The sequence below is a fragment of the Astatotilapia calliptera genome, chromosome 16 (assembly GCF_964374335.1).
Source record: "Astatotilapia calliptera chromosome 16, fAstCal68.1, whole genome shotgun sequence".
NCBI lineage: Eukaryota > Metazoa > Chordata > Actinopteri > Cichliformes > Cichlidae > Astatotilapia > Astatotilapia calliptera.
In genome coordinates this window covers 17,195,277-17,218,408 of record NC_137437.1, presented here as the reverse complement: position 1 = coordinate 17,218,408, position 23,132 = coordinate 17,195,277, and the positions used below count along the sequence as shown (strand labels likewise).

General features: G+C 37.7%; 3 protein-coding genes across 5 annotated transcripts; 2 read left to right on the top strand and 1 right to left on the bottom strand.

The window, feature by feature from the left end:
- Positions 1–17: 17 nt before the first annotated feature.
- Positions 18–6,871, bottom strand: LOC145420998 (uncharacterized). Of its 2 annotated transcripts, XM_080290668.1 has the most exons (6): positions 6,730–6,871; positions 5,778–5,833; positions 3,725–3,833; positions 3,018–3,034; positions 2,849–2,886; positions 18–2,562 (listed from the first exon to the last, which is right to left on the bottom strand). In XM_080290668.1, exons 3-6 carry the CDS (start codon positions 3,742–3,744, stop codon positions 2,359–2,361), a joined length of 279 nt encoding a protein of 92 aa, XP_080146794.1. In that variant the 5' UTR covers positions 3,745–3,833; positions 5,778–5,833; positions 6,730–6,871; the 3' UTR covers positions 18–2,358. The 2 variants fall into 2 exon arrangements, with proteins under 2 accessions (XP_080146794.1, XP_080146795.1); XM_080290669.1 differs by lacking the exons at positions 5,778–5,833; positions 6,730–6,871 and adding an exon at positions 5,365–5,640.
- A 3,297-nt stretch (positions 6,872–10,168) lies between these two features.
- Positions 10,169–16,278, top strand: LOC113008099 (uncharacterized). 2 transcript variants are annotated; one of them, XM_026145258.2, is made up of 6 exons: positions 10,169–10,430; positions 11,890–12,219; positions 12,318–12,365; positions 12,454–12,576; positions 12,671–12,702; positions 13,206–16,278. In XM_026145258.2, exons 1-6 carry the CDS (start codon positions 10,349–10,351, stop codon positions 13,680–13,682), a joined length of 1,092 nt encoding a protein of 363 aa, XP_026001043.1. In that variant the 5' UTR covers positions 10,169–10,348; the 3' UTR covers positions 13,683–16,278. The 2 variants fall into 2 exon arrangements, with proteins under 2 accessions (XP_026001043.1, XP_026001044.1); XM_026145259.2 differs by lacking the exon at positions 10,169–10,430 and having other exon boundaries at positions 11,704–12,219.
- Positions 16,279–18,607: 2,329 nt separating this feature from the next.
- LOC113007381 (B- and T-lymphocyte attenuator-like) lies at positions 18,608–22,552 on the top strand. The gene is made up of 5 exons (XM_080290661.1): positions 18,608–18,699; positions 19,743–20,072; positions 20,171–20,218; positions 20,307–20,435; positions 20,533–22,552. Exons 1-5 carry the CDS (start codon positions 18,618–18,620, stop codon positions 20,874–20,876), a joined length of 933 nt encoding a protein of 310 aa, XP_080146787.1. The 5' UTR covers positions 18,608–18,617; the 3' UTR covers positions 20,877–22,552.
- The last annotated feature ends 580 nt before the right edge of the window (positions 22,553–23,132 follow it).

Below are 23,132 nucleotides of genomic sequence, written 5' to 3'. Positions count from 1 at the left end.
AAAAAGAGTCAAAACAGTTGTTCTCAACATTTTAACAGTGATATCTGCCAAGGTGACTTTTTCATTGTTTGAGGGCATGCACTAAAAATACAATCAATACTAATTGTCACTTTTTTCATAGTGAATGTGTAAAGACTCACCTCAGTACAGTAACAGTGACTAATGCAGTTCCGAGAAAAGAAACTAGAAAAAGGAACTATTCTGCCCTCTACTGGTGAATAATAGAATTTATGTTGCTACAGGATTAAATGATGCAAGGCGTCTGAATAATTTCACTGATAGAAGTCAATCTATTCCTCCGAGTTTGAAAGCCATTATTTGGTCTTTGGGAATAGTTCTCCGGACTTCTTGAAGGACATTGAAAGCCCTTATTTGGATGTTGGCTGCCTGTTCTCTTTCAAGATGATCCCACACTGTATCAATATTGTTGAGGTCCAGGCTCTGGCGAGGCCAAGCCACGACTGTTTTCCATTGGCAGTGTGTTTGGGATCATTGTCATTCTGAAAAATGAAGCTGTTCCAGCTTCAGCTTCATTCCAAATGCTTTTGCATGGCGGTTGAAAAGCTGATGGCACATTTCTGCATTCATTCATCAATTCTGACATGATCACCAACACTATACTCATTAACAATGATCTAAACCAAAAGTCAAAGTTTCTCTCTCTCCATATACATAAATATATATATACACACATGTATGTCAGTGGCTTCACACTTGTTCTTTTCAGTAGCTTTAGTAAGTGATAGAGGGTAGATCAGAGGCAAGAGCTGCAGTGACTATAATTGTATTTCCATTATAATGAGAGAACTAAAAATTTGCCTCACAAATATATCCCTATTTTCACAGCCTGACTATTTGAACTCTTACAGTGACTTAGCACATTAACATGATTTCCTCTTAAAAGCAGAAGCAAATAGCAAAACTGGTTTTCGTTTTAAATTGAAAAGATTTTTTTCTTCTTCTTTCAGTTTTTCAGACATGCAGTTTATTCATACAGCAGAATAAGAACAGATGGGGTAAATAACAGTACTCTGCCATGAAGTTAAATGTATAAATAATTCTGTTGATTAGACAGATTCAAACTAAAAGGCACAAAAAACCATCTCTCAAAGAAAAAACAAACAAACAACTTCTCAACCTTTCAGTGTGTTTGTAGTATATTGGGGCCTGTGGAGTGCTTCTTACATGCTGTGAAATGCTTCTGACTATGTGTGGTCTGGACTATCGTTTTATAATGTGGCAATAGATCAAATTACACAAACTGTTTTCGTATTTGGTTGCACATTTGGATTGCATTTTAGGTTTGGGCAGTATTAAGTTTGAAAACGCTTTCTGAGGGAACTCAATATGGGGCGTTGTGAAACTGATTAATGGTGGAGCAAAGAGTTGGCATTGTTTCAGCACCAACCACCAGCAACAGACTCTAGATAATGATCAAACCTTCCTGAGCAGCACCTTACAGCAGATGCATTCATATCAACAAATTTGTCTCTCAAAAACCCCCAAACAGTTCTGCCATTATTGTTGCACATGCACGCTATGAAACCACAAAATACCAGTTCTAGACTTTCCTATGCAAACAAAATGTTAGGTATGTCTGAGAATGTGGTGGACATTCTCAGACTTTCAGTTGTGGTGTGGCAACAGTCTCAAAAAGGTCAAACAGGTCAAAAAGTCTGAGTTTCTTCAGGGAAACTTCTCTTTAAAGAGGAGCAAGTTTTGAATTTGTGCTGTGATGTTTTAGGAACTTGGGGCCAAAACATAAATCACATAACCTAACCTAAAGCTAAAGAAACACAACAAAATATAACTTCTATTTCAAACATTTTCAAATTCACATTAAAATGTCACACATGGTGGCTTTAAGACTTCATCGATTCACTTGTAAGTAGTAATTGCATGCCACAAACTTCTGTATTTCCTGATTTGGATGCATTGCCCTTCTCAGAGAGGTCCAGAATTGATGAAAGCTTGTTGGCTTTCTTCTGATTTTTCAAATCTTTTAGTAAAGTCCCGATGTCTCGAGAATCGTGTCATCTCTCGCAGGTTCGTCTGCAATGCGAGTTAGTCTTCTTGAGGAAGAAACACCACCACCATGTTCTGGTTAAAACGTTTCTTCAATTGTGGAGAGAAACTTCTTTCTGGTTACTGTACATACTTCCGCAATCAGCTGCTGTTGGCTGTTAATCTTCTCATTTTGGCAGTTTCTTTGATAATCAAGATCTGCTCTTGATTAAGCTAAGAATATAAAAAATAAAGTGACAATTCAAGTGCAAACAAGTTCTTGCATGCCTTTACCTGGCATCAGATATTTTCTGCAACTCACTTGACCGAACAAATGCTTCCACTTCCGTTTGTTTACCCCATAAGTACATAATCATCTGGACATTCGTCTTTAGATGAGCACTCAGATTCAGACTGAGGCTGAAGTGCTGCAGGAATATTAACTGTAGCATAGTCGCAGTCGTCGTCGGTGATCTGGTTTGTCGGTGGTCTGTTATGTCTTGCTCCTTTGGCTTTGTCGTGGTTAATAGAAGCATACGTTACATCTTCGTTGGGTTGCTGGAAGAGAGAGAGTGAGATGGGTGATCATCTACCCGTATTGTGCCCATCAAATAATTTATTCTACTTTTTACACTGTGTTTCTGCAGCTGGCATATTTTGAAATGTGTCTACATGCCGCGGGTTCCTGTGTAGTTTGTTTTACGGCAGAAGCCTCATGTTAATCTTCTCCAAGTATGTAAATCCAAAGTGGAACACACCCATGTCTTATGAAAATCATGAGCTGATAACGGTGAAGATTTATGGTCAACAGAAATAGAACCAAAATTAATGCGGGGATGTCTACCTTGTCATTCGCGGTCTTATCATCTGGTTCAGAATCCCCTGAAAGAGGAAATATGGAAAAATCATAAAATTATAATAGTTTTTTCTTTTGTTTATGATATTTATCACATTTATACTGGGGAAAGTAACACAAAAGCAATAAGAAATTAGTAATACAAAATAGCTTTTACCTTTCTCTTTCTTCTTTCTGAAAATAAAGCAAATTGAAACGATAAGCTACCAAGGACCACAATGTTAGCACACACAGAAGAATAACGCCTTTGGATAATACTGCTTATTGAGTCATATGTCTTTCACCTCAATAAATCATATAAAATATTATCTGTGGCAGCAGGTGTGGGCTTTAGCCTACAGCAGTGTTTCCTTGACAGCTTTAACAATTAAGCGCTTGTGCTGCAACAGGAAACACTTTACATAGACCTACAATCAACACCTGTTTATAACCAACTGAATATGGCAGTGAATAACCAACGAGGGCATCACGCTTTGCATATTTCTAGACTTGCCATTTTAGACGGTAATATATTGAATATGTAACGCAACAGCAAAATATGTTCTTTGTATTTGACTTAGTTCTTGTAAGAAGACAACCAGAACCCAGGGCTATTTTTATCTCGTAACCACGGTTTCCTTGCTAGAGGAAATGTAGAAACTTCTTGTAAAAAACTGCACAATCATTTCATTTAAACTTTTTTTTTTTTTATAAATATTTTCGCTGTAGTTAATTCACAAATACCTTAAATATATTTTCTGCATTTACAGCAGTTAAAGGAGTGTTTTAGAATACATCACATTCTGATGAATAACTTTGTAATATATGAAAGTCCCCACTTATAGGAATGTGTGAATGAATGTATGAGCGTGTATGATGACTTACCCTGAAGCACAGTTTCCCATGACGATCCCACAGAGTGCCTGGTTGCTGGAGAAGGGCCCCTCGGCCTGACGCTGTAGTAGATATGAGCTGATCGCTTCCTTGCATCAAACTGCATATAGGCCACAGTAGTGAGGAAGTGGTAGAAAAGAGAGGCAGAGTGAGAATGAGGGAGAGAGAGAGAGAGAGAGAGCAAGTGAGAGAGAGAGAAGCAAATGTGCTATCACACCAATAGGAAAATAACAGTACTGATGTAGAGGAAAACGGTCAGTACTAACAAACAGCATACAAAATATAATGTGACACATTGATATTAATACGGAAATGCTGTAACACTTTGCTGACACAAAATACTAAATTTTTTGAGCGCTCTATTCATATAAAATTGTGTATATCTATATGGATGTACTTGTATGTATGTGGATATATTGGTTTGTTGGGGGTTTTTTTATGTCAGAAATAAAAGGTCATCATCATCGTCACCTACTGTATTTGCTGTAGTTTAAAATATTTGCCATTGAGCAAACATGAAATATCTGCATCGTGAGATAACACAGAAGTGAGTAGTTACTGTAATGTATTTTGTTGTCAGTGTATGGTGTCATTTGCATGTCTGTGTAAATATTTTTGATGTGCAACAACAGGAAGTCAGTGATCTTTGCTACATGGAAAGTCCAGGTTTGGTTCACAAACTATTTATTGTCAGCAGGAAAAAGAACCACACCTTCATATTCATTCAGAGAAATGTCTGGATATGCACCACCTAGTAACACTCTGTACAGGAAAGGCTCAAAGAATGAGCTCAGAGTGGACAAACTGAAGACTTATCACATCATTTTCTTTTCTCTAATGATGAAATAAATTATCAGATAATCACACCAGATAATCATCTTTACTGATATGTTTTCAAATATAATAAAAACATTGCAAATTTTGTGTTTGATTGACTTTACTTTTGCTCGAAATATATTTAGTGACAGTACGATAGTTAGAACTGTTGTTATACACTGAAAAGATCCTGGGTTTGAATCCAGTCTGGGGCCTGGATGATGTTTGCATGTTCTGTCTGTGCCTGCATGGATCCACTGCTTCAGCTTTTTCCCACAGTTCAAATATATTTATGGGTTTATCAGGGGTGTCAAACTCAAATACACAGTGGGCCAAAATTCAAAATGGAACAAAGTCGCAGGCTAACATTAATATTTATTGAAAAAAAAATCTTCCTCCAGATATAAGAATGAATCTTTTCTTATGGACTCAAACAAGTTTAGCTAAAAAACTGAATATGGAACAACAAAGCTTAATACTAAACAATATATATATTAGCTGTATAATACCAGTAGGCCAGCTCTAATAGTAATTTGGTATGGCTTCGCGGGCCAAATGTAACTAGGCTGCGGGCCAAATCTGGCCCGCGGGCCAGAGTTTGACACCTATGGTTTAGATTAATTGATTATTCTAAACTGACTTTAACTGTGAATCTGAGTGTGAATGCTCTATGTGTCAGCCTTATAATACACTGGCAACCAGTCCAGGCTGTACCCTTTTGCCCTGTGACAGCTGGAACAGGCTCTAGCCCCCCTCCGTAGATTGTAAACAAGGATAAGAAATCCTTCTTCGTGGCTCAAGAGTTGGGAGTTCACCTTATAATCCGAAGGTTTCTGGTTCGAGTCCTGGCTTGGACAGTCTTGGTTGTTGTGTCCTTGAGCAAGACCCAGTTGCCTACTGGTGGTGGCCAGAGGGCCTGGTGGTGCCAGTGTCAGTGCGCCCCAGGGTGGCTGTGGCTACAATTTAGCTTGCCATCACCAGTGTGTGAATGGGTGGATGACTGGATGTGTAAAGCGCTTTGGGGTCATTAGGGACTAGTAAAGCGCTGTACAAATACAGGCCATTTACCATGCTTATATTAAGAAAATCTCTGGTATACTGACGCATCAATATGTTCTTTTTAGGAACAAATCCTATAGTGAGTATTCTTTATCTTTTGTGGTATGATAATGTATTCAGAATTATTATTGAATTACACAATACTGTTTGCTTAAAAGGGGTCATATACCTTATCCATGGGTCGCACTGAACACTAGTTTCCATCAGGTGTGAGGTGGTTTCTCCCTGAACAGACACAGAGAGAGACAGACAACCATTCACATCCACACCTAAAACCAATTTAGCAGAAACAGTGAACCTAACATGTCGTTGGGATGAAGCAGGAGTAGCCAGACAGAATCCATACTGATGGGTTTGAACATTAACTTCTTAGTTTGCAACAACGGTACACTTCACAATGCCAGCCTTATGAACGTTTGTGTATTTAACAAAATACAAGCTAGCTAGCTATAGTTAGCGAGATAGCTAGCTTGATAGCTAGCCAACTACATAGATAGGCAAGGTCAAGACACCCTGTTGAATTTCAAACTAACATCAGACTGAGGAAGATGGTGATTTAAACAACTTTGAACGTGGCCTGAGCATTTTAAAAACTGTCTGCCTCCCCCATATTCATCTCCAGGGTTTGCTGAGAATGAACCGAAAAAGGGAAAACAGCCAGTGAGCAGCAGTTCTCTGGTTGAAAATGTCTTGCTAATTCCAGAAGTCAGAAGAGAATGTTCAGTCTTCTTATGATAATAGTAAAAAAACAAATAGTTCAAAAAACCAATTGTTTGCACGAGTGTATGCTGAAGAGCATCTCTGAATGCACAACACATTGAACCTTGAAGCAGATGGGCTACAGCAACAGAAGAGCACACTGGGTGCCACTCCTGTCATCTCGGAACAAAAAACAGAATCTACAGTTCACATTAGGACACTGGAAAATGTTTCCCGGTCTCAACTTCTGCTGCAAGATTCAAATGGCAAATTCAGAATACAGTGTAAACAAAATAAAAGCAAGGCTCCATCCTACTTTGTATCAGTGATTCACACTACTTCTGTCCGTTGAATGGTGTAGGATATATTTTCATGGCACACTTTGGGTCCTTTAGTAGCATATTTTAAATATCACAGCCTACCTGAATTATGTTGCTGACCATGTCTATCCCATTATGATGACATTTTGAAGGCCATTTTGAACACGATAAGAAAATGTTACAAATCTAAAAAGGATCTGCAGCCAGTTTTTGACCATGACAGTGAGTTTGCTGTACTCAAATGGCCTCCACAGCAGATCTCAACCCAGTAGAGGAGCTTTAGGATGTGGTGGAACATGAGATTTGTATCATGGGTAGTGATGGGCAGATGAAGCTTCAAGAAGCACTGAAGCTTTTCATCCAATTGGTTCACCCCAGTGCAAAGCATCTTGAAGCTTCATTTGCTCTAGTAGGACATCTACTGGACGTAAAAATATTAGTTGGCATGAATTTGAAGAATGTGGCCTTTTGCACACAGCCTGTAAATGTCAACAACAAAAGGAGTGTGTAAAACATGTATATTGTAGTGATGGCAGTATACTGTGTATATTTATACTGGCAGTATGGAAAATGATTATTTGGAAATGCTTAAAATGGAAATGATCATTTACTGTGAGGTGAGGTGTGGTTGGGGTATGGACAGTGGTTGTGCTTTTTTAACGTTGAGGTATGGACAGCTACAGACTGAGGCCTCAGTCCTGCCTGTTCACATTTTATTCAGTAAAAACTAAATTTTCACTGCTTTTATGGCCTTTTTAGTGGGGAGAACATAGCTAGGATTTAATGATTTAACAAATCTTTTAAATCCTTTATCCTCCACAATGCTAAATGGCTGGGAGTCAATCACTATGCTAACCAGGTCTTCATCTATTTGAGATTGTTCTCCTGAGGAAAGACAATAAAGACAAAGCACAAATATAAATATCACACACGTAACTTATTGCAGTTGTATAATATTGTTATATCATTTAGTAACATTACAGCAGTGCCTAGATGAGGTGTTGTTGTTATATCCCAGCCCCCTGGCACATAGCAAACACTTCACCTTGTACAAAAGTAAAGACAGCTTAACATAAATTGTATTGCACCATCAGTATTATGAAAATACATCTTCTGTAGAAATTAACATACCTTGTTGGGAGGAATAAGATCAAATTATTATTTTTTTTTAGTTTATAATAGGGTTTATTCGCTCGGTCAGCAGGTGGCGGTATCCTCGTACACTGGGGAGTACACTGCCATTAAACGAACAGAAGAAGAAGAAAACATCTGCACATGCGGGTAGACCCGGCTGCAGCTTTTTTTTTTTAAATTTTTATTATTAACAATTGAAACAATACAGTCACAAACAACATAACACATTCATTACACATTATAGTGCAAATGAACTGGAATAAGATCAAAATGTTCCCACACAGGGGAGGACATCCTCCTCTTCTTAGCTGGCTCCATTCTCTCCTGACTTTCTCTCCTCACTCTCATAAACCTCCAAACGGTCTCCAAACTCTCACTAACCGCAACTCTCCATCAAACACCCACATTTTGAATAAAGTCTGAGGGGTTTATATCGCTGTCATAGCTCGCGGCGAAGTTCAAACCACTTCCTGAACCAGTCACGTGGTACAGCCGGTCAGCGAGGCTTCGGATGTCATCATTTTCAGCTCCTCCCATAAATGAAGCACGCCTCGTTACGCGCATCGCGGAAACGCCACCTCCATTACTCGAAGCCTCGATACAGAACGTCACATCACTAATCATGGGTGTGCAACTGACATATCTGGAAGCTGTGTGATACTCTCATGTCACTGTGGTCCAAAATGTTTATCTATAGATAACTACCAAAAGCTAAAAGAGAAATAAATGATTATATTAATTTTGTACAGAGACACACATAATGGCATATCCACATGAAGTAACACACAATTTTCCACCAGATGATGCTGTTGGAAAAGTATGCTCTGATTCACATGACCCTGAAAAGCATTGTCTACAAACTACATAGAAAGGTGAATGTGAACTTACACCACCTGCTGGCTGCACAGACAGAGCAAAAAAGAGTAAAAACAAAAGTCATTCTTGCTGTATACTTCAGATTTCTAACGCACATGTATGTACACAGGTTGCAGCATAATGAAGGCTGAAGCATGATCGGTATTATAAGTTGTTCATATAAGTATACTGGTAACCCGAGTGTGAAGAAAAGATTATTTTTTTGTGTAATAATTGATCCAATTTTCCTGTTTAAGTCTGAAGAAAACTATCAGAAATTCTTCATTTTCTGGGGCAAAGCTAAAGTGTTCTAGTGAATTTGTGCATGTTAACACTTTGACCCTCAGTTAATAAAACAAAATAAAACAAAATAACAGCATGTTTAAGTTTTGTTTAAAAAAACCCTGCTGCATCTTCATTTTAAAAAAAAAATGCAATGCTCTAGGACTGTATTGTGGAATGTTCTTACAAATTTAATACTACTTTTTAGATCTTTTGGTTTGTTTTTACATACCCATAAAGGAAAACAAATTTTAACATAACTTATTTTCCAAACTGACAAATGACAAAACTACCAAACAAGAAATTAATTAGCAAACAAAAAAAGAATTACACAGAAGTGCTGCTTGCCACGAGGCGTAACAGGCCGCAGGCAAGTCGAGTGCCCTGTGGGCTGAAAAACGTTGAAACTCTTAATCAATGCTTAAAGCTTACCATAATAGTAGAAGACACCTGACCTCCCTAAGGGGGCCCAGCCTTCCTCCTCTAACTCCTGTTTAAACAAAGCTATGGACAACAATGAAAGCTACTTCATGAATATAAAAAGGAGCTATTCTCACATTAAATATAATTCACAGTTAATATAATCTTAACTGTGGAGGAGAGACGCCTAATACAAGTATACCAGTCAGACAAGCAGTTGTTTGACTGGTTCCAGATTAATTATGAGATAATGGTGAAGAACGCTGGTTAGAGGGGCCCCGTTGAATTTCTGCACAGGGCCCTAACAGTCTCTACTCTGCACTGGAAAGCTAGCTTTAGTTAAGTGTACAATTTCAAGCAGGTCCAATAGCCACCTTTAGAAACTCAGGGTCCATATAAAGGTGAATGAAACAACTTCTGTAAAATAACTAAACAACTGTGGATAATGCTTCCAGCACTAAGGATCACGATGGGGGTTTTAAAAATAGGGGTTTAATTATAGTTGAGAAGCAATGACAAAACATTTCCTAGTCCCCTAAAGCCCCGCTGATAAATCTCCAGTCATAAACCAAACAAATTCAAATTCAAATTTTATTTGTCACACACACACAACCATACACAGTATGACATGGGGGTGAAATGCTTGTAGCTGTACAATGCCCGACCATTAAATGACAGAAGAAAAGTTTTACAATATTTACAATTTACTACAAAAATTTACAAATTAACTTAGGAGAGCATCCAGCACGGCAGCCGACCTCACCAAGCCAAAAAGTTAATGGAACTACTTGAGTCGAAGTACCGAACTACCAGCGAGATACTGGAAAAGTACTTCTTTGATTACATAAAGTCCACTCCTCCTTAACATTGCTGGAAACTTTGTTAAGTAACAGCATACTGAATTACACAAAATGTGCCGAATGGTCGTGGCATGCGTGTGGGATGTCAGGAAGTGGTGAGCCTGTCACATGTGAAAAAAAGCCCCTGACGTACCTACAGTCAACTATTTGAAAACTTTCAGGCTGTGAGCATGTTGAGCCTAAAGGATAAACTGAATTATCTGATAATATTTTGCTGCTGTGTGTTTGTCTCTGTCCATGGAAGCGGCAAAGGTAAACATAGATATTATTTTATTGATGGACTAGCTGTTATAGATGTGCCATGGTTGTTTGAGGGTAGGAACACTTTAGAGCACACTGCTAGAACATAGACTAGAGAGATATAGAGTAATCATTACTGAGGAACAAAGATAGAAGTTTAAAACTATTTATTTAATATTTAACATAATGAGTGTGAAAAAAACACGACAGAGATTAAAATGCTTAATTCAACTTTCTTTAAAGTTGTACCAAAAACAAACAATGTAGCACACTTTATTGTTATTGTTGTATACATGGCGTTGTTGCTGGACTAAATAAAAAGAGTATGTACAGCCATTTAACAATACATACATTTTATGATAGTGACGTACTTCTGGGGCACGCTATGGAGTTTAAAAAAAATAGAGAGATGATATTTTATGTAACGTCAAATCATAAAGGCACACCTAATTAACCAAATAATCAGATGTTGTTCTTGGAAAAATGTGCTGATATGAATTATTTGAACATGGCATGACAAATTTGGGCATATTTATGTGTTACAGCCACTATGATGGAAATGACATGTCAATATTATAGATGATGAGGGAAAATCGTAGAAAATATGTGAATATTTTTATTACCTTTTATTACCAGGGCATATGGGCACTACCTCGAAGTATTATTGGCTTCTTGTCTATCTGTAGATTTGTTACACCTCTCATCATTAATATTAGGTTTCTGAGGTGTCTATTATTTGACTCAGCACTGAATTATGTGTGAGTAAGACTAAAGGGCTTTTGCTTCAGATCAGGAGGTGCATTCTCTCAGTGTAAACCAGAGTAAAGGTAAAATCTGCAACTACATTTCCCTCTGTGGCATGCAGCCTCACGGCACTAAATCTCAACCATGCCACACAAAAGCCACACAATACAATACAGTTCCTTTATACAATGCATATTATCATAAAGTTTATTGTAAAAACATTAATTAAACATTAATTAAATCATGTAAACATTACATCTGTAGCAGATAAGATAAAACTTAAAACAAATCTTTACAAACATGAATCTTAATCTTATCTTGCGCAAGTAAATGGCCAGTAAGTCCTCCAGTTACTGAGGAAACAATACTGATAGAATGAAATACAAACTGTATAAAATAAATTGTCTTATGTATAAATATACATGTGAATATGAAACATGTTGTTTTTAAATACACAGCATCTAATTACCATTATGTCTATATTCTCTCTGTCTTTGAAATGTTAGCACTCCAGAGAGCTCTGGGACATAATTAGACTAATAAAATGACAGATAGATAAATAATTAAGATGGACGACATGTGTGGGATGGGACAATTTATATAGTATTAAGATAAAAAATGTATTTCATTGTTGTGATCACAAAAGAAGAAAATATGCTTTACGTAAACAGGCGTTAATTCTTTTCTGGTAAGAATTACGCATTAATTTAAAAAAAAATAATTGCAGGTCTACATGCTTCGTGTGATGTTGCGATTATGGTCCGAAGAAACAGCACTTGGAAGACTCCTCCACGACAAAGTCTGACAGTCAGCTGTCCGGTTATACACTGTGGAGAAACGCTGGAGGTCACCTGGTGTAAACTCTTTGACTCAGTCAACTGTGAACGGATTCATGAAACAAAAAATGTGAAGATAACACAGAATCCTGATAAGGATAAGCTGATCTCATATTTAAATTTCAAGGAGATTTCCATTCATGACGATGGCATGTACAGATGTGGTTTACTAGGATATAATGGCAGCGTAATCAGCCATTCCATCATCATCTCAGTATCAGGTATGCTTTCAGGTATATTTTATTCTTCATCGGCATTAAAATATAAAATAATAAAATATGAAGTGTTAATTCTGTCTACTATGTATCATTCCCTGAAGACATGTACCAGGGAGTTGAAACCCCCGATAATAATGATAAAAATGCAGGTGAGAAGCTTTATTTGTCAGAAAATCACTGCCAACATTTTCGTGGATGCAGTTTAGCACGACTGATCTGGTGATTCTGCTTTTGTAGGAACAACACTGAGCCCTGATCACAATGAAAACTGGAGACCATACTTCTACATTTGTTTTGGCATAGTGCTTCTTATTCTCATACTGACTGCCCTCATCTTCTTGAGTTCTTGTGACTGGAAACGTAAGAGCACTAATTTTTATTTTGGATGGTTGAAACTGATTTCATTGAATTTACCATCTAAAAATGGGTAATTTATTTATTGGCTTTTCTACAGGAGTGCTGACCTTAAACTACGTAAAGGGAGAGGTAATGTTGGTCATATCAAAATATATTTTTGGGATATTTGGGGGGACAAAAAGTATTATTTATGCACTGTTATTTTGTTGTGAAGCACTTTGTTATCCTTGTCTTGAAAGGTGCTATATAAGTAAAATTTTACTTACTCACTTTTGGAGCCAGCGTCTAATGGCACCTTGAAGTAGTATAATTTTTGACTTTTCTTTCAGGGTACTTTTGGTCTAACAACAGGCTTGAAAATAGGAGAACCCGTAGTTTCACTCACTGATGAACAATTTCTTTCTTTTTGTTTCAGTTTGAATGTTTTTATAGGCCATAAAATAAACAAGTAATACAGTATATAACATTTTGTGAGCCTCTGACAACCTGGCAGGCTGATTTTACTTGTTTTCTAAGCTAATTATCTTCCACCTTGCTTAAGATTTATTGTCATGGGAGTGTCGAGAATTTTTTTTACTAATATATTCTAATATATGTTTAATATATTCTCATTTTGGTGTTTTGTGCCATAGGAAATGCCGACTCTTATGATACCAGACCTCCCTAAATGGAGCCCTCCTTCCACTCCTGTCCCACTGACCAACTTGTCTGTTTTAAATGACATCTATTCATCATACACTCCAGAAAGATCAGTATCACCAGCTTCCCAGCCCGGTTCGAACCAGATTTCAGCTTCAAATCCAGCACTTAAATATCAAGACTGTGAAGTATATGGTATCATCAAACATAGACACGCTACCAAACAGGGTGGAAAATATCACACCATGACTAACCAAGTTAAAAACCCAGAGTCTTCTTTCACTGCTGAAAGACCAGGATCACCAGCTCACGAGCCACATGAGTACCAGATTTCAGCTTCAAATCCAGCAGTCAGAAATGAAGACTATGCAACGTATGCTGTCATCAACCACGGCAAACCTGCTGGAAAACGGCACACCGAGACTAACCAAGTTAAAAACCCAGAGTATGCTGTCATCAAATTTTCCTGAGTGTTGTTGATTTTAAATGGACACTTGCAGATGAAAAAACTGAAAAATGTTTTGCAAAATGTGGTGGAGTCATGTGATGAAACGTACAGCTGTACAGCCATACTGCAGAACAGATGAATGGAGGAAGCTTGTGGTTCTCTAAGTGAACTGCATGTCTTCTAGAGTTATCGTGACTAAACCGGAAGCAGCAGTGACTTCATTCTCTAGCCCTCAGGTTTGTTCCCAGCAGCAGCACTTCTTTTTCAACTAATAATTTATTGTACTTTGTATTGTGCTTCTGATGTCATCTGATTCCAGTCCTTGTATTGACTTGACTGCAGTAACTGTCGTACTTTCATAAAAAGGTCATAAACAGATTTCTTCTTGACAGACAAATAACACTTAAATGCAGTTTTCTGACTGATTTGTTATAGAAAGATGGCAGTCATTAAAAAAAGACATGTTAATCAGCACTAGAGAGATTTAAGAGATATGAACAGTTTCTCATACCTGTGCCTCATACAGCGCTTGTTGTTTTTGTCACCACTACTGTCAGAGACAACACCTTGCCTATTGACCACAGAAGTGTGGTTTAGTTCAAATGTGCAGGAAGTTAAAGATGGAAACATTTCTGACAATGACATTTTGTGAACAGGGGACGCTCAGCTTCAACCACATGTACGCATTGTTAATATTGCACTTTGGGCAATGGCCTTATTATTGGTCCTGTTTTTCACAATAGACTACAGACTCTATAGGTATGATTTTTTTTTAATGTTGCATTCAGTATAAGTTCAAACCATTGATTCTGCCCATTTGTTTTTACTGAGGCATATATGGTGGGGGGACCAGGGAAAGTTTTTTCATATCTATACGACCAAACATTTTTTCTTTTTGAAATCACAGAAGTTGCCCCTCGTTCTTAGAAAGAATTCAGATTTAAGGTACTTGTGAACTGCCTTCGCTTTTAATAATTTCGAGCTGTGGCCATCTTTTACTGTATGTGCAGTGTGTGATATCAGCTAACAGGTCAATAAAGCAGTAATGCATGATCATAATTTTCTTGTCAAGTCTCAAAAACAGAAATTGACAGAAAATAACACTCATTTACTACATTATGCTTGTGGAAAGGTTTGCTGTGATTTATAAGCTGGTGAGCAGTGTGCCCAGGCTCATACCATGGAATAATGAGTGCTTTTAATATGTTTATTATTTAATATTTCAAGTTTTTTTTTAACCTTCATTACTTCTGAAATACAATAGCCACATGAAATCTTAAACACAGAAAAACACATTTAAGCTCTTATAAAAACGGCCAATCAAATCTAATTTTCACCTACTCCAGCCAAGATTCTTTCTTTATTTACAATATGCTTTTTTCCCATAACTTTGAGCATCAATATAATGGGATATACATGTCTTTTAGATAGCTATATGCTGCCTATCTGTGTCTGTTACGACTGTGATCGTAATCATGTGTGAATTTGAGTGTCCAGGTGCTCCTCCGGGATTGGTGGATGGCTCACACCAGTTGGCTGAGGACTGCGAGACAGCGGATAAGAAGAGACCGCCTGGGACTGCCAATTCATTCATCCTCGGCCCAACCCAACCGGCAGACCGTTCACTGTGTCACTATATTATGTTAATGTAAGAGCATGTAGGGGTGGACCGCCTTTTTGTTTGATCAGTTTTCTCCTGTTTTTGTTAGGCAGGGAGGAAAGTGATTGCCGTTTGGTTTAGTTCTTTTGAGTAGGTAAGTTGTGTTTATTCCTGAGATAGGTTACTTTTTGTTTGTTGTTTTGGCCTTGGGTTCACCCTGAAGTTATGATATGCTCCCTTCCTTCGTTTAACTGCACTTATTGTAAATAAATCACTGTCACAAAATATTAAGTGACGTGCTGCTTGGGGTTGGACGGGGATGGATCACCCTTTATGTTGTGGTCTGGCCGCGCCTAGACGGGCCATAACAGTGTCTATGGAGGTTTTCAGAGGTAAGAAGAGGTGTATTATGTCTGTTTCTTGGGCCTCTTGAATAGACCTGAAACAACCTGGTGCTAGGGTCCCTGGGTCGTCGACCCAGTGTTTTGTGTTTTTGGTTCTTTGATTTTGTTATTTCATTATATTCTAGCTTTGCTTTATGGGTTTTAGGATTATTCTTAGTTTAGGTTCTCTGGGTGGGGTTTGGTTAAAGTTTTAGTGTTCTGGTTTTCTGTCTGTGTTCCATGTTGCTGTCTCCCCTGTCTGCTGTATCCCTCACGTCCAGTCAGTGTCTGTGTCTGCCCTGGTCCCACGTCTCTGTTCCCTTTGTTATAGTGCCTGCCTGTGAGTCTGTGTAACGTTTCATGTTTTACTTTGAAAGTCCATGTCTGATGTTAATGTGTCTGGTTTTGCTTCCCCTTGTCTCGTTAGGCCTGATTTGCCCCAGCTGTGTTTCCCTCCTGTTACCCATTCCCTGATTGCTCCCTCTGTGTATTTAAGCCCTGTGTTTCTTTGTGTCTGTGTTCTGATCTACTCTCATTTAGGCTGTGTGTTCTGTCTGCCTGGTCATGGAAGTTTATTTGGATTTTTGTTACGTTTTGCCATCCAGCAATAAAAGCTGAGTTTTGAGTTATTTTCCGCCTCCGAGTGTCTGCACTTTGGGTCCTTCTACTTCCACTTCTGCCTGCACACAGCCTTAACCTGACACCTGGCTCCTTTCAGTTTGAAAGAGTGACTCTGCTGTGAGCCCATTTCATGTTCCTCACCATATCTCTAAGGGAGAAATCAGACAACCTTTGGATCAAGCACATTTCCAACACCTGCTTGTCTAATTTCAGTCTTTCAGACATTCTCTGCAGATGCTGCACAGCTCCATGTGTCAGTTTCTTGCTTAGTATGTCCCTCAAGCATGAGCAAAGGGCAGCAGCTCATCCCCAACCTGAAATGGGTACTTTTAACTTTTGCGACTGAGAATCATGGTCATAGACTTGGTGCTAATTGTTGTCCACAGTTGTTTCACACTTGGCCAGTACAACCTGGAGATTATCACTCTGATCACCTTAAACTTACACTACATTATGTAAAAAAAAATCAGAAATGAGATGGTAAGGCCCACAAATCAACTGATTTTGACCTTACACCACCCACCCATCCATAAAAGTTCTGAACAGAAGCTCAGTACTGGTGGAGTCCAGTCCACTTACAATGTGAACCAATCTCTTTCTATAGTTTTACTGGGACTAAATGGCCTGTAACCTTTGGCCATTTAGTCCCAAAATGGCCAAATATTCCTGAGGCAAACCTCCAAAGGACACATCAAGGAAAGCAATGAATGACTCCTTTGTGACTACAGAACATGCTGATTTGTAGGACAGGACAAAAACTATATAGAGCTGGGACAAAGCTTCCCAGAGAGTCCCCTTTTCAAAAACTTACTGAGGACTTTCACCCCAGTTTGCCAATTCAAAATTACTGTTCACTTCCACATGATATTGCAGGTCAACCAAGAAAACCCAGAAGTATCCAGACTTGGAGCAATTCCCATGCCCAAGTGGCCTGGCCATTGGAGAGCATAATTTAAGCTGTTCTAAAAGAGAAGGTTGTGTGAGATTGGACAAAAACTCACACAATCTTTATTATTCTTGAGGCAATAAAGAGTTGATCCACCTGAACCACAACTAGAATGAAAGCTACACTGTTCCTCTTCAATCTGAGGTTTGACTAAAGGGTGGACTGATGACACTAACCTTCCCAGAGAGCTCCCTTGTTAAAGAGGGAAAACACTATCCCAGTTTAATGAAGACAGCCCTACAACAATAAAGACATGGGGAATTTTCATCCACCTCCCAAGGGTGGAACTTTTTTAACCCTGTGACCTCAGCTACAGTAGTGGATGAATTGTCCTACTTCTTCCCTGATGCTGCTCTTTTATTTATTTGTTTTTATAGACAGATTTATGGCATTTTACCTTTATTAGATAGTGGAGCAGTAAAGACAGACAGGAAAGTGGAATATGCTCCACGTGGACTCAGTGTCCACAGTGAAGATATCCCAGACAGGGCCCTCCACCAGACATTCCAGCCCAACCTCACTACATGTGGTGATCTATTAACGGTTCAACATCTCTGTTCACCCGAGTGTCCAAGACATAGAGCCATAGGTCTGATGGCCTTATTAGAAAATCAATCCTAGACTTGGCACTTAAGGAGTCCTGGCGCCTAGTGCGCTCATGAACACCCCTATATTTGAACTAGGTGTCCGTTACATAAGCCTTTCAGAGTTCACTGTCATTGTTCACATGTTGCCCAGCAGGAAGAATGGAGTCTCTGAATAGGGCACTATCTAGCATCCCAGCATGGACTCCACGAAGGACAGGGACTCTCACTCTGGAGCAAGTCTACTGGTTCATTCATGGTTTAAAGGTAAATTTTCCAATACCTTATTAATAATGTTAAGTTGTCTTTACTAATGTGTAAAGTGAAAACCGAAAGGAAAATAAACCCAGCTGAACAAAATGAAGATGAAGACAGACAGGAAATAAAAGCAGAGGCATGACACAAGAGAGACATGACAGTAAAACAAAGTAAAACAAGAAATCACAAAAACAGAGATAAGACCCTAACACTATATAACCTAACACAGAGGCACACAGGTAAAGGCTAAGGAAAATAACACAAGGAACTAAACTCTTCAAACCCTAACCAGACTGCTAATGGAAATAAAAAGGAAGTGGAAATAGCTGCAAAAGGCCCTTGATGCTAAGAAGGAATATAAAAATCAAATATAAACAACAAACAAACCGAGGAGGAAATGGAGTAACTTCATTCTTCCTTAATACTGAAACTAAAAAACTTTATCATGTTACAACATGAAATGCACATGTGTGTGCAGCACACATGCAGGGAGTAAGGAAGTGGTGAGTACAAGAAGCCTCTGCAGTACCTTCAACAGATTATTTGAAAATTTAAGGTCGTGAGTATGATGAGCCTGATGGACAGATTTAACTCTCTGATGATTTTTTGCTGCTTTGTGTTTGTCTCTGTAGATGGAAGCGGTAAAGGTAAACCTTTATTAATGCTTTTTCTGAAAGCTCTTCTATTAATGATAAGTTATTTAATATAAACTAATTGTAAAAATGGAAGGATGGATGGAAGAACAACTTAAACAAATGAGATATTTGTTTGCTGAGACTGAAAAGTAAAGACTGAGAGCACAAGACTGGAATGTAGAACATAAGAGACATAGATATAATAATTGGGTACACTGAAACATGACACCGTGTCATGATAGTAAAAGTATTGCAATATATTTTAAAAAGCGAAAGCTCTTAAGTAATTTGATTCTTAAGTTTAATCTTTGTATTCCTTCCAAGGAGTGCACAAAATGAGCACTGCCATAGAATGAGTGCTTTCCCATTCCATTTTGGTTCCTATATCTTGTTTTGATCTTTATTTTTTCTTTTATTCTATTGTTTTTTCATGTGTGTTGCTGAATCCTGAACTTAAACATAGCATGTAGAATTGATACAAATTTGATGTGTGATACTGATATTAAATCACAAAATGATATTTTAACCACATAAATTAAGATTTAATCTTCAACATACAAAAGTTGACAATTTTAGTATGAAAATGACAATTTGTGTAATTCCAAAAAAGTTGGGATGCTTAGTAAAATGTAAATGAAAACACAATGCAAGAAATCTGCATATATTATAAAATCATATTTTATTCGCAGTAGAACAAAGAAAACATGTAAAATGCTTGAAATTAGTAATATAATTTATAAATGGTATTAGCTTATTTTCAATTTGATGCCCATAATATATGTTTTGCTATTAGTAGTTACAGCAGTAGTGTAAGACAGGAATAACACTTTGATGCTTAAGCTTGTAAAACAAGCACCATAGTCAAGCTAAGAACTATGAGTAATGTCAAAAAATGCAATAGTTCCTACATACAGTGACTGTTTTAATCAACTCAATAATTTAATTATACAACAATCAGATATAAATAAGATAATGTTCAAAACAATTTAAAAAACAAAGAAAAACAGTTTTAAACTATTATCACCTCTAAATCTCTCTTCTTTACTTATTTTTAGGTTTACATGCATCGTGTGATGTTGCGATTATGGTCCGAAGAAACAGCACTTGGAAGACTCCTCCACGACAAAGTCTGACAGTCAGCTGTCCGGTTATACACTGTGGAGAAACGCTGGAGGTCACCTGGTGTAAACTCTTTGACTCAGTCAACTGTGAACGGATTCATGAAACAAAAAATGTGAAGATAACACAGAATCCTGATAAGGATAAGCTGATCTCATATTTAAATTTCAAGGAGATTTCCATTCATGATGATGGTCAGTACAGATGTGGTTTACTAGGATATAATGGCAGCGTAATCAGCCATTCCATCATCATCTCAGTATCAGGTATGCTTTCAGATATATTTTATTCTTCATCAGCATTAAAATATAAAATAATAAAATATGAAGTGTTAATTCTGTCTACTATGTATCATTCCCTGAAGACATGTACCAGGGGATTGAAACCCCCGATAATAATGATAAAAATGCAGGTGAGAAGCTTTATTTGTCAGAAAATCACTGCCAACATTTTCGTGGATGCAGTTTAGCACGACTGATCTGGTGATTCTGCTTTTGTAGGAACAACACCGAGCCCTGATCACAATGAGGATAAGAACTGGAGGCCATACTTCTACATTTATTTTGGCATAGTGCTTCTGATTCTCATACTGACTGCCCTCATCTTCCAGAGTTTTTATGACTGGAAACGTAAGAGCATTATTTATTTTTGGGGGGATAGTTGAAACTAAATTTATTGAATTTACCATCTAAAAATGGGTAATTTAATTATTGACTTTTTCTACAGGAGCACTGACCTCCCCAGCAGCCCAGCCCTGTTCAAACCAGATTTCAGCTTCAAATCCAGCACTTAAATATCAACAATGTGCACTATATGTTATCATCAAACATAGACACGCTACCAAACAGGGTGGAAAATATCACAACATGAGTAACCAAGTTAAAAACCCAGAGTCTTCTTTCACTGCTGAAAGACCAGAATCACCAACTTGTCAGCCCCATGAGCATCAGATTTCAGCTTCAAATCCAGCACTTAAATATCAACAATGTGCAGTATATGGTATCATCAACCACAGACATACTACTAAACAAGGTTTAGTAGAACAGCACACCATGGCACAATCAAGTTAAAAATCCAGAATATGCTGTCATCAGCATTCCCTCACTTTTTTTCATTTGAAATGGCTACTTGTGGATGAAATTGTGTAAAAGTGTAAATCAGTACAGTCATGTAAAGAAAAAAGTTTGACTATATAATTCTGTGAAAAACTAAGTAAATCTAAGTAGATCTTCACCAAGTTGGCTGATCTAAGATAAGATAAGATAACCTTTATTAGTCCCACGCGTGGGAAATTTGTTTTGTTACAGCAGTGGACAGTGCAAAGTTGCATAGAAAAATTAAAGAAAAACACTGGAATAAGATAACAATAAGATACAGTACACAATAGAATAGAATAAAATAAAATACTATATACAATTGAATAAAATAGAATAAAATAGTGTACAAATGCATACAATATGAGTATAATACAATGATGCCAGAGAGAGTATTGCACTTAGTGTTATTGCAATTTCAATCTAGAGCAACAATCTAGAGCAACAAAACACCATATATTCACTCCAAGGTCTGACAGTGCAATGCTCAGAGGCTAGATTAGGTTATATAGGCCTGTTAAAGTTTGTGACAGAACAATTAAAAAAACATTAGACATTATGGCTTGTTTGGAAGAGTTACCAGGACAAAGACTCCAGGAGAAAAAACCAACAAACAAAGTGTTCTACCATAGTTTAGGTTTGCAAAGTTGCATCTGAAAAAAAACAACAACAAAACTTCTGCAACAATATATTTTAGACAGATGAGATCAAAGTTGAAATGTTCGCAAAAACCAAACAAAGTGTATCAGCACAAACAGCTCAAACCAACTTTCAGTCAAGGTGGTGGAAGGGGGATGCTTTTTGGTTTGTGATGCAGCTGGGGACCTTACAATCATTGAGTCGACCACAAATTCCTCAGTATACCAAAGTATTCTCGAGGTAAAATGTGAGGCCATCTGTCCAATAGCTAAAACTTGGCCAAAACTGGGGCATGCAACACTACAATGATCCCAAGCACAGGTACAATAGCAAATGTATGACAGAATGGCTGAAAGAGAAAAGAATCAGGGTGTTTCCACAACCTAGTCGAAGTACAGACTTCAACCCAGATTTGATAAATGCTGAATCTCAAGACAGCTGTGCAAAAACAAAAGCTTCAAAACTCAAAGGACTGAAAAATTATTGCTACTAGATATGATTCCACAGTCTGATGAATTGATGGGTGTGTGTGAAAACTTTATCTTTCACATGACTGTATGAAGTGGCATAATGTGATGAGAAAGACTGCAAACGAGGTGAATGGAGGAAGCTTGTGGTTGTGTAGATGCACTGTGTGTCCTATTAAGCTATCATGAACAGACCAAAAGCAGCAGCAACTTTATTCTCTCATGCTCAGGTTTAATCCAGACAATGCTTTTATTTTATTTTGAATTTCTTTTTATTTTCTGATATGACTTTGTTCCCCCATTCAAATCCATGTAATTGAGTTGGAATTTAAAAAAAAAAAAAACATATTCAACTCTGATGGCCAAAACTTTGACAATGCCATAAAATTCATTAATGGAATAGATTTGTTCTGTACAGACTTACTGATATTTGTAATGCAGTCTTCTGATTTGTTACAGGATGCCAAACGTGACAGATTTTTATTTTTCTCTTAAATGAGCTCGTTATTGTTCCTATATTAAGGAGATTAAACAGATAAAAAATGATCATGTCCACTCATGGCATGTTGCAAAATACAGTAACAACACCAGAGATGCTTGAAGATATGAACAAATATTTGTAAAAGCCCATGATTTCATCTCATACCTTTTTCTGTCCTACAAACAGGCCTCTGTTTTTTTGTCACCACTAGTGTCAGAAATACAACGCCTTGTCTGTTGACCACAGCAGTGGGGTTTAACTTAAATGTGCAGGAAATTAAAGATGGACAGATTTAAGGTTTCAATGAGATCATGTGGCAAGTGGTGCTCCACCTCAACCACATGTTTATATACTTAGTGTTGCAGTTTGGGTGATGACCTTACTGTTGGTGCCACTTTTCAAGTAAGGGTAGCAATGATTAGCTATTTAAAGGTACTAGAAACTACAAGCAAATGAGAATGGAAGAATTAGAGAACGCCAGCTTATGATACAAACAAATACCATTATTTGCCAGCGTAAACTCCATGTTTTATAACTGCTGGAGGTTGAAGTCCTTAACATCATGGACTTCTTTCCCTTGCATCTCAGATTTCTCTGAGTCATTGTATGTGTGGGTCTGAAACTGGAGGCATTCACAAACAAGAA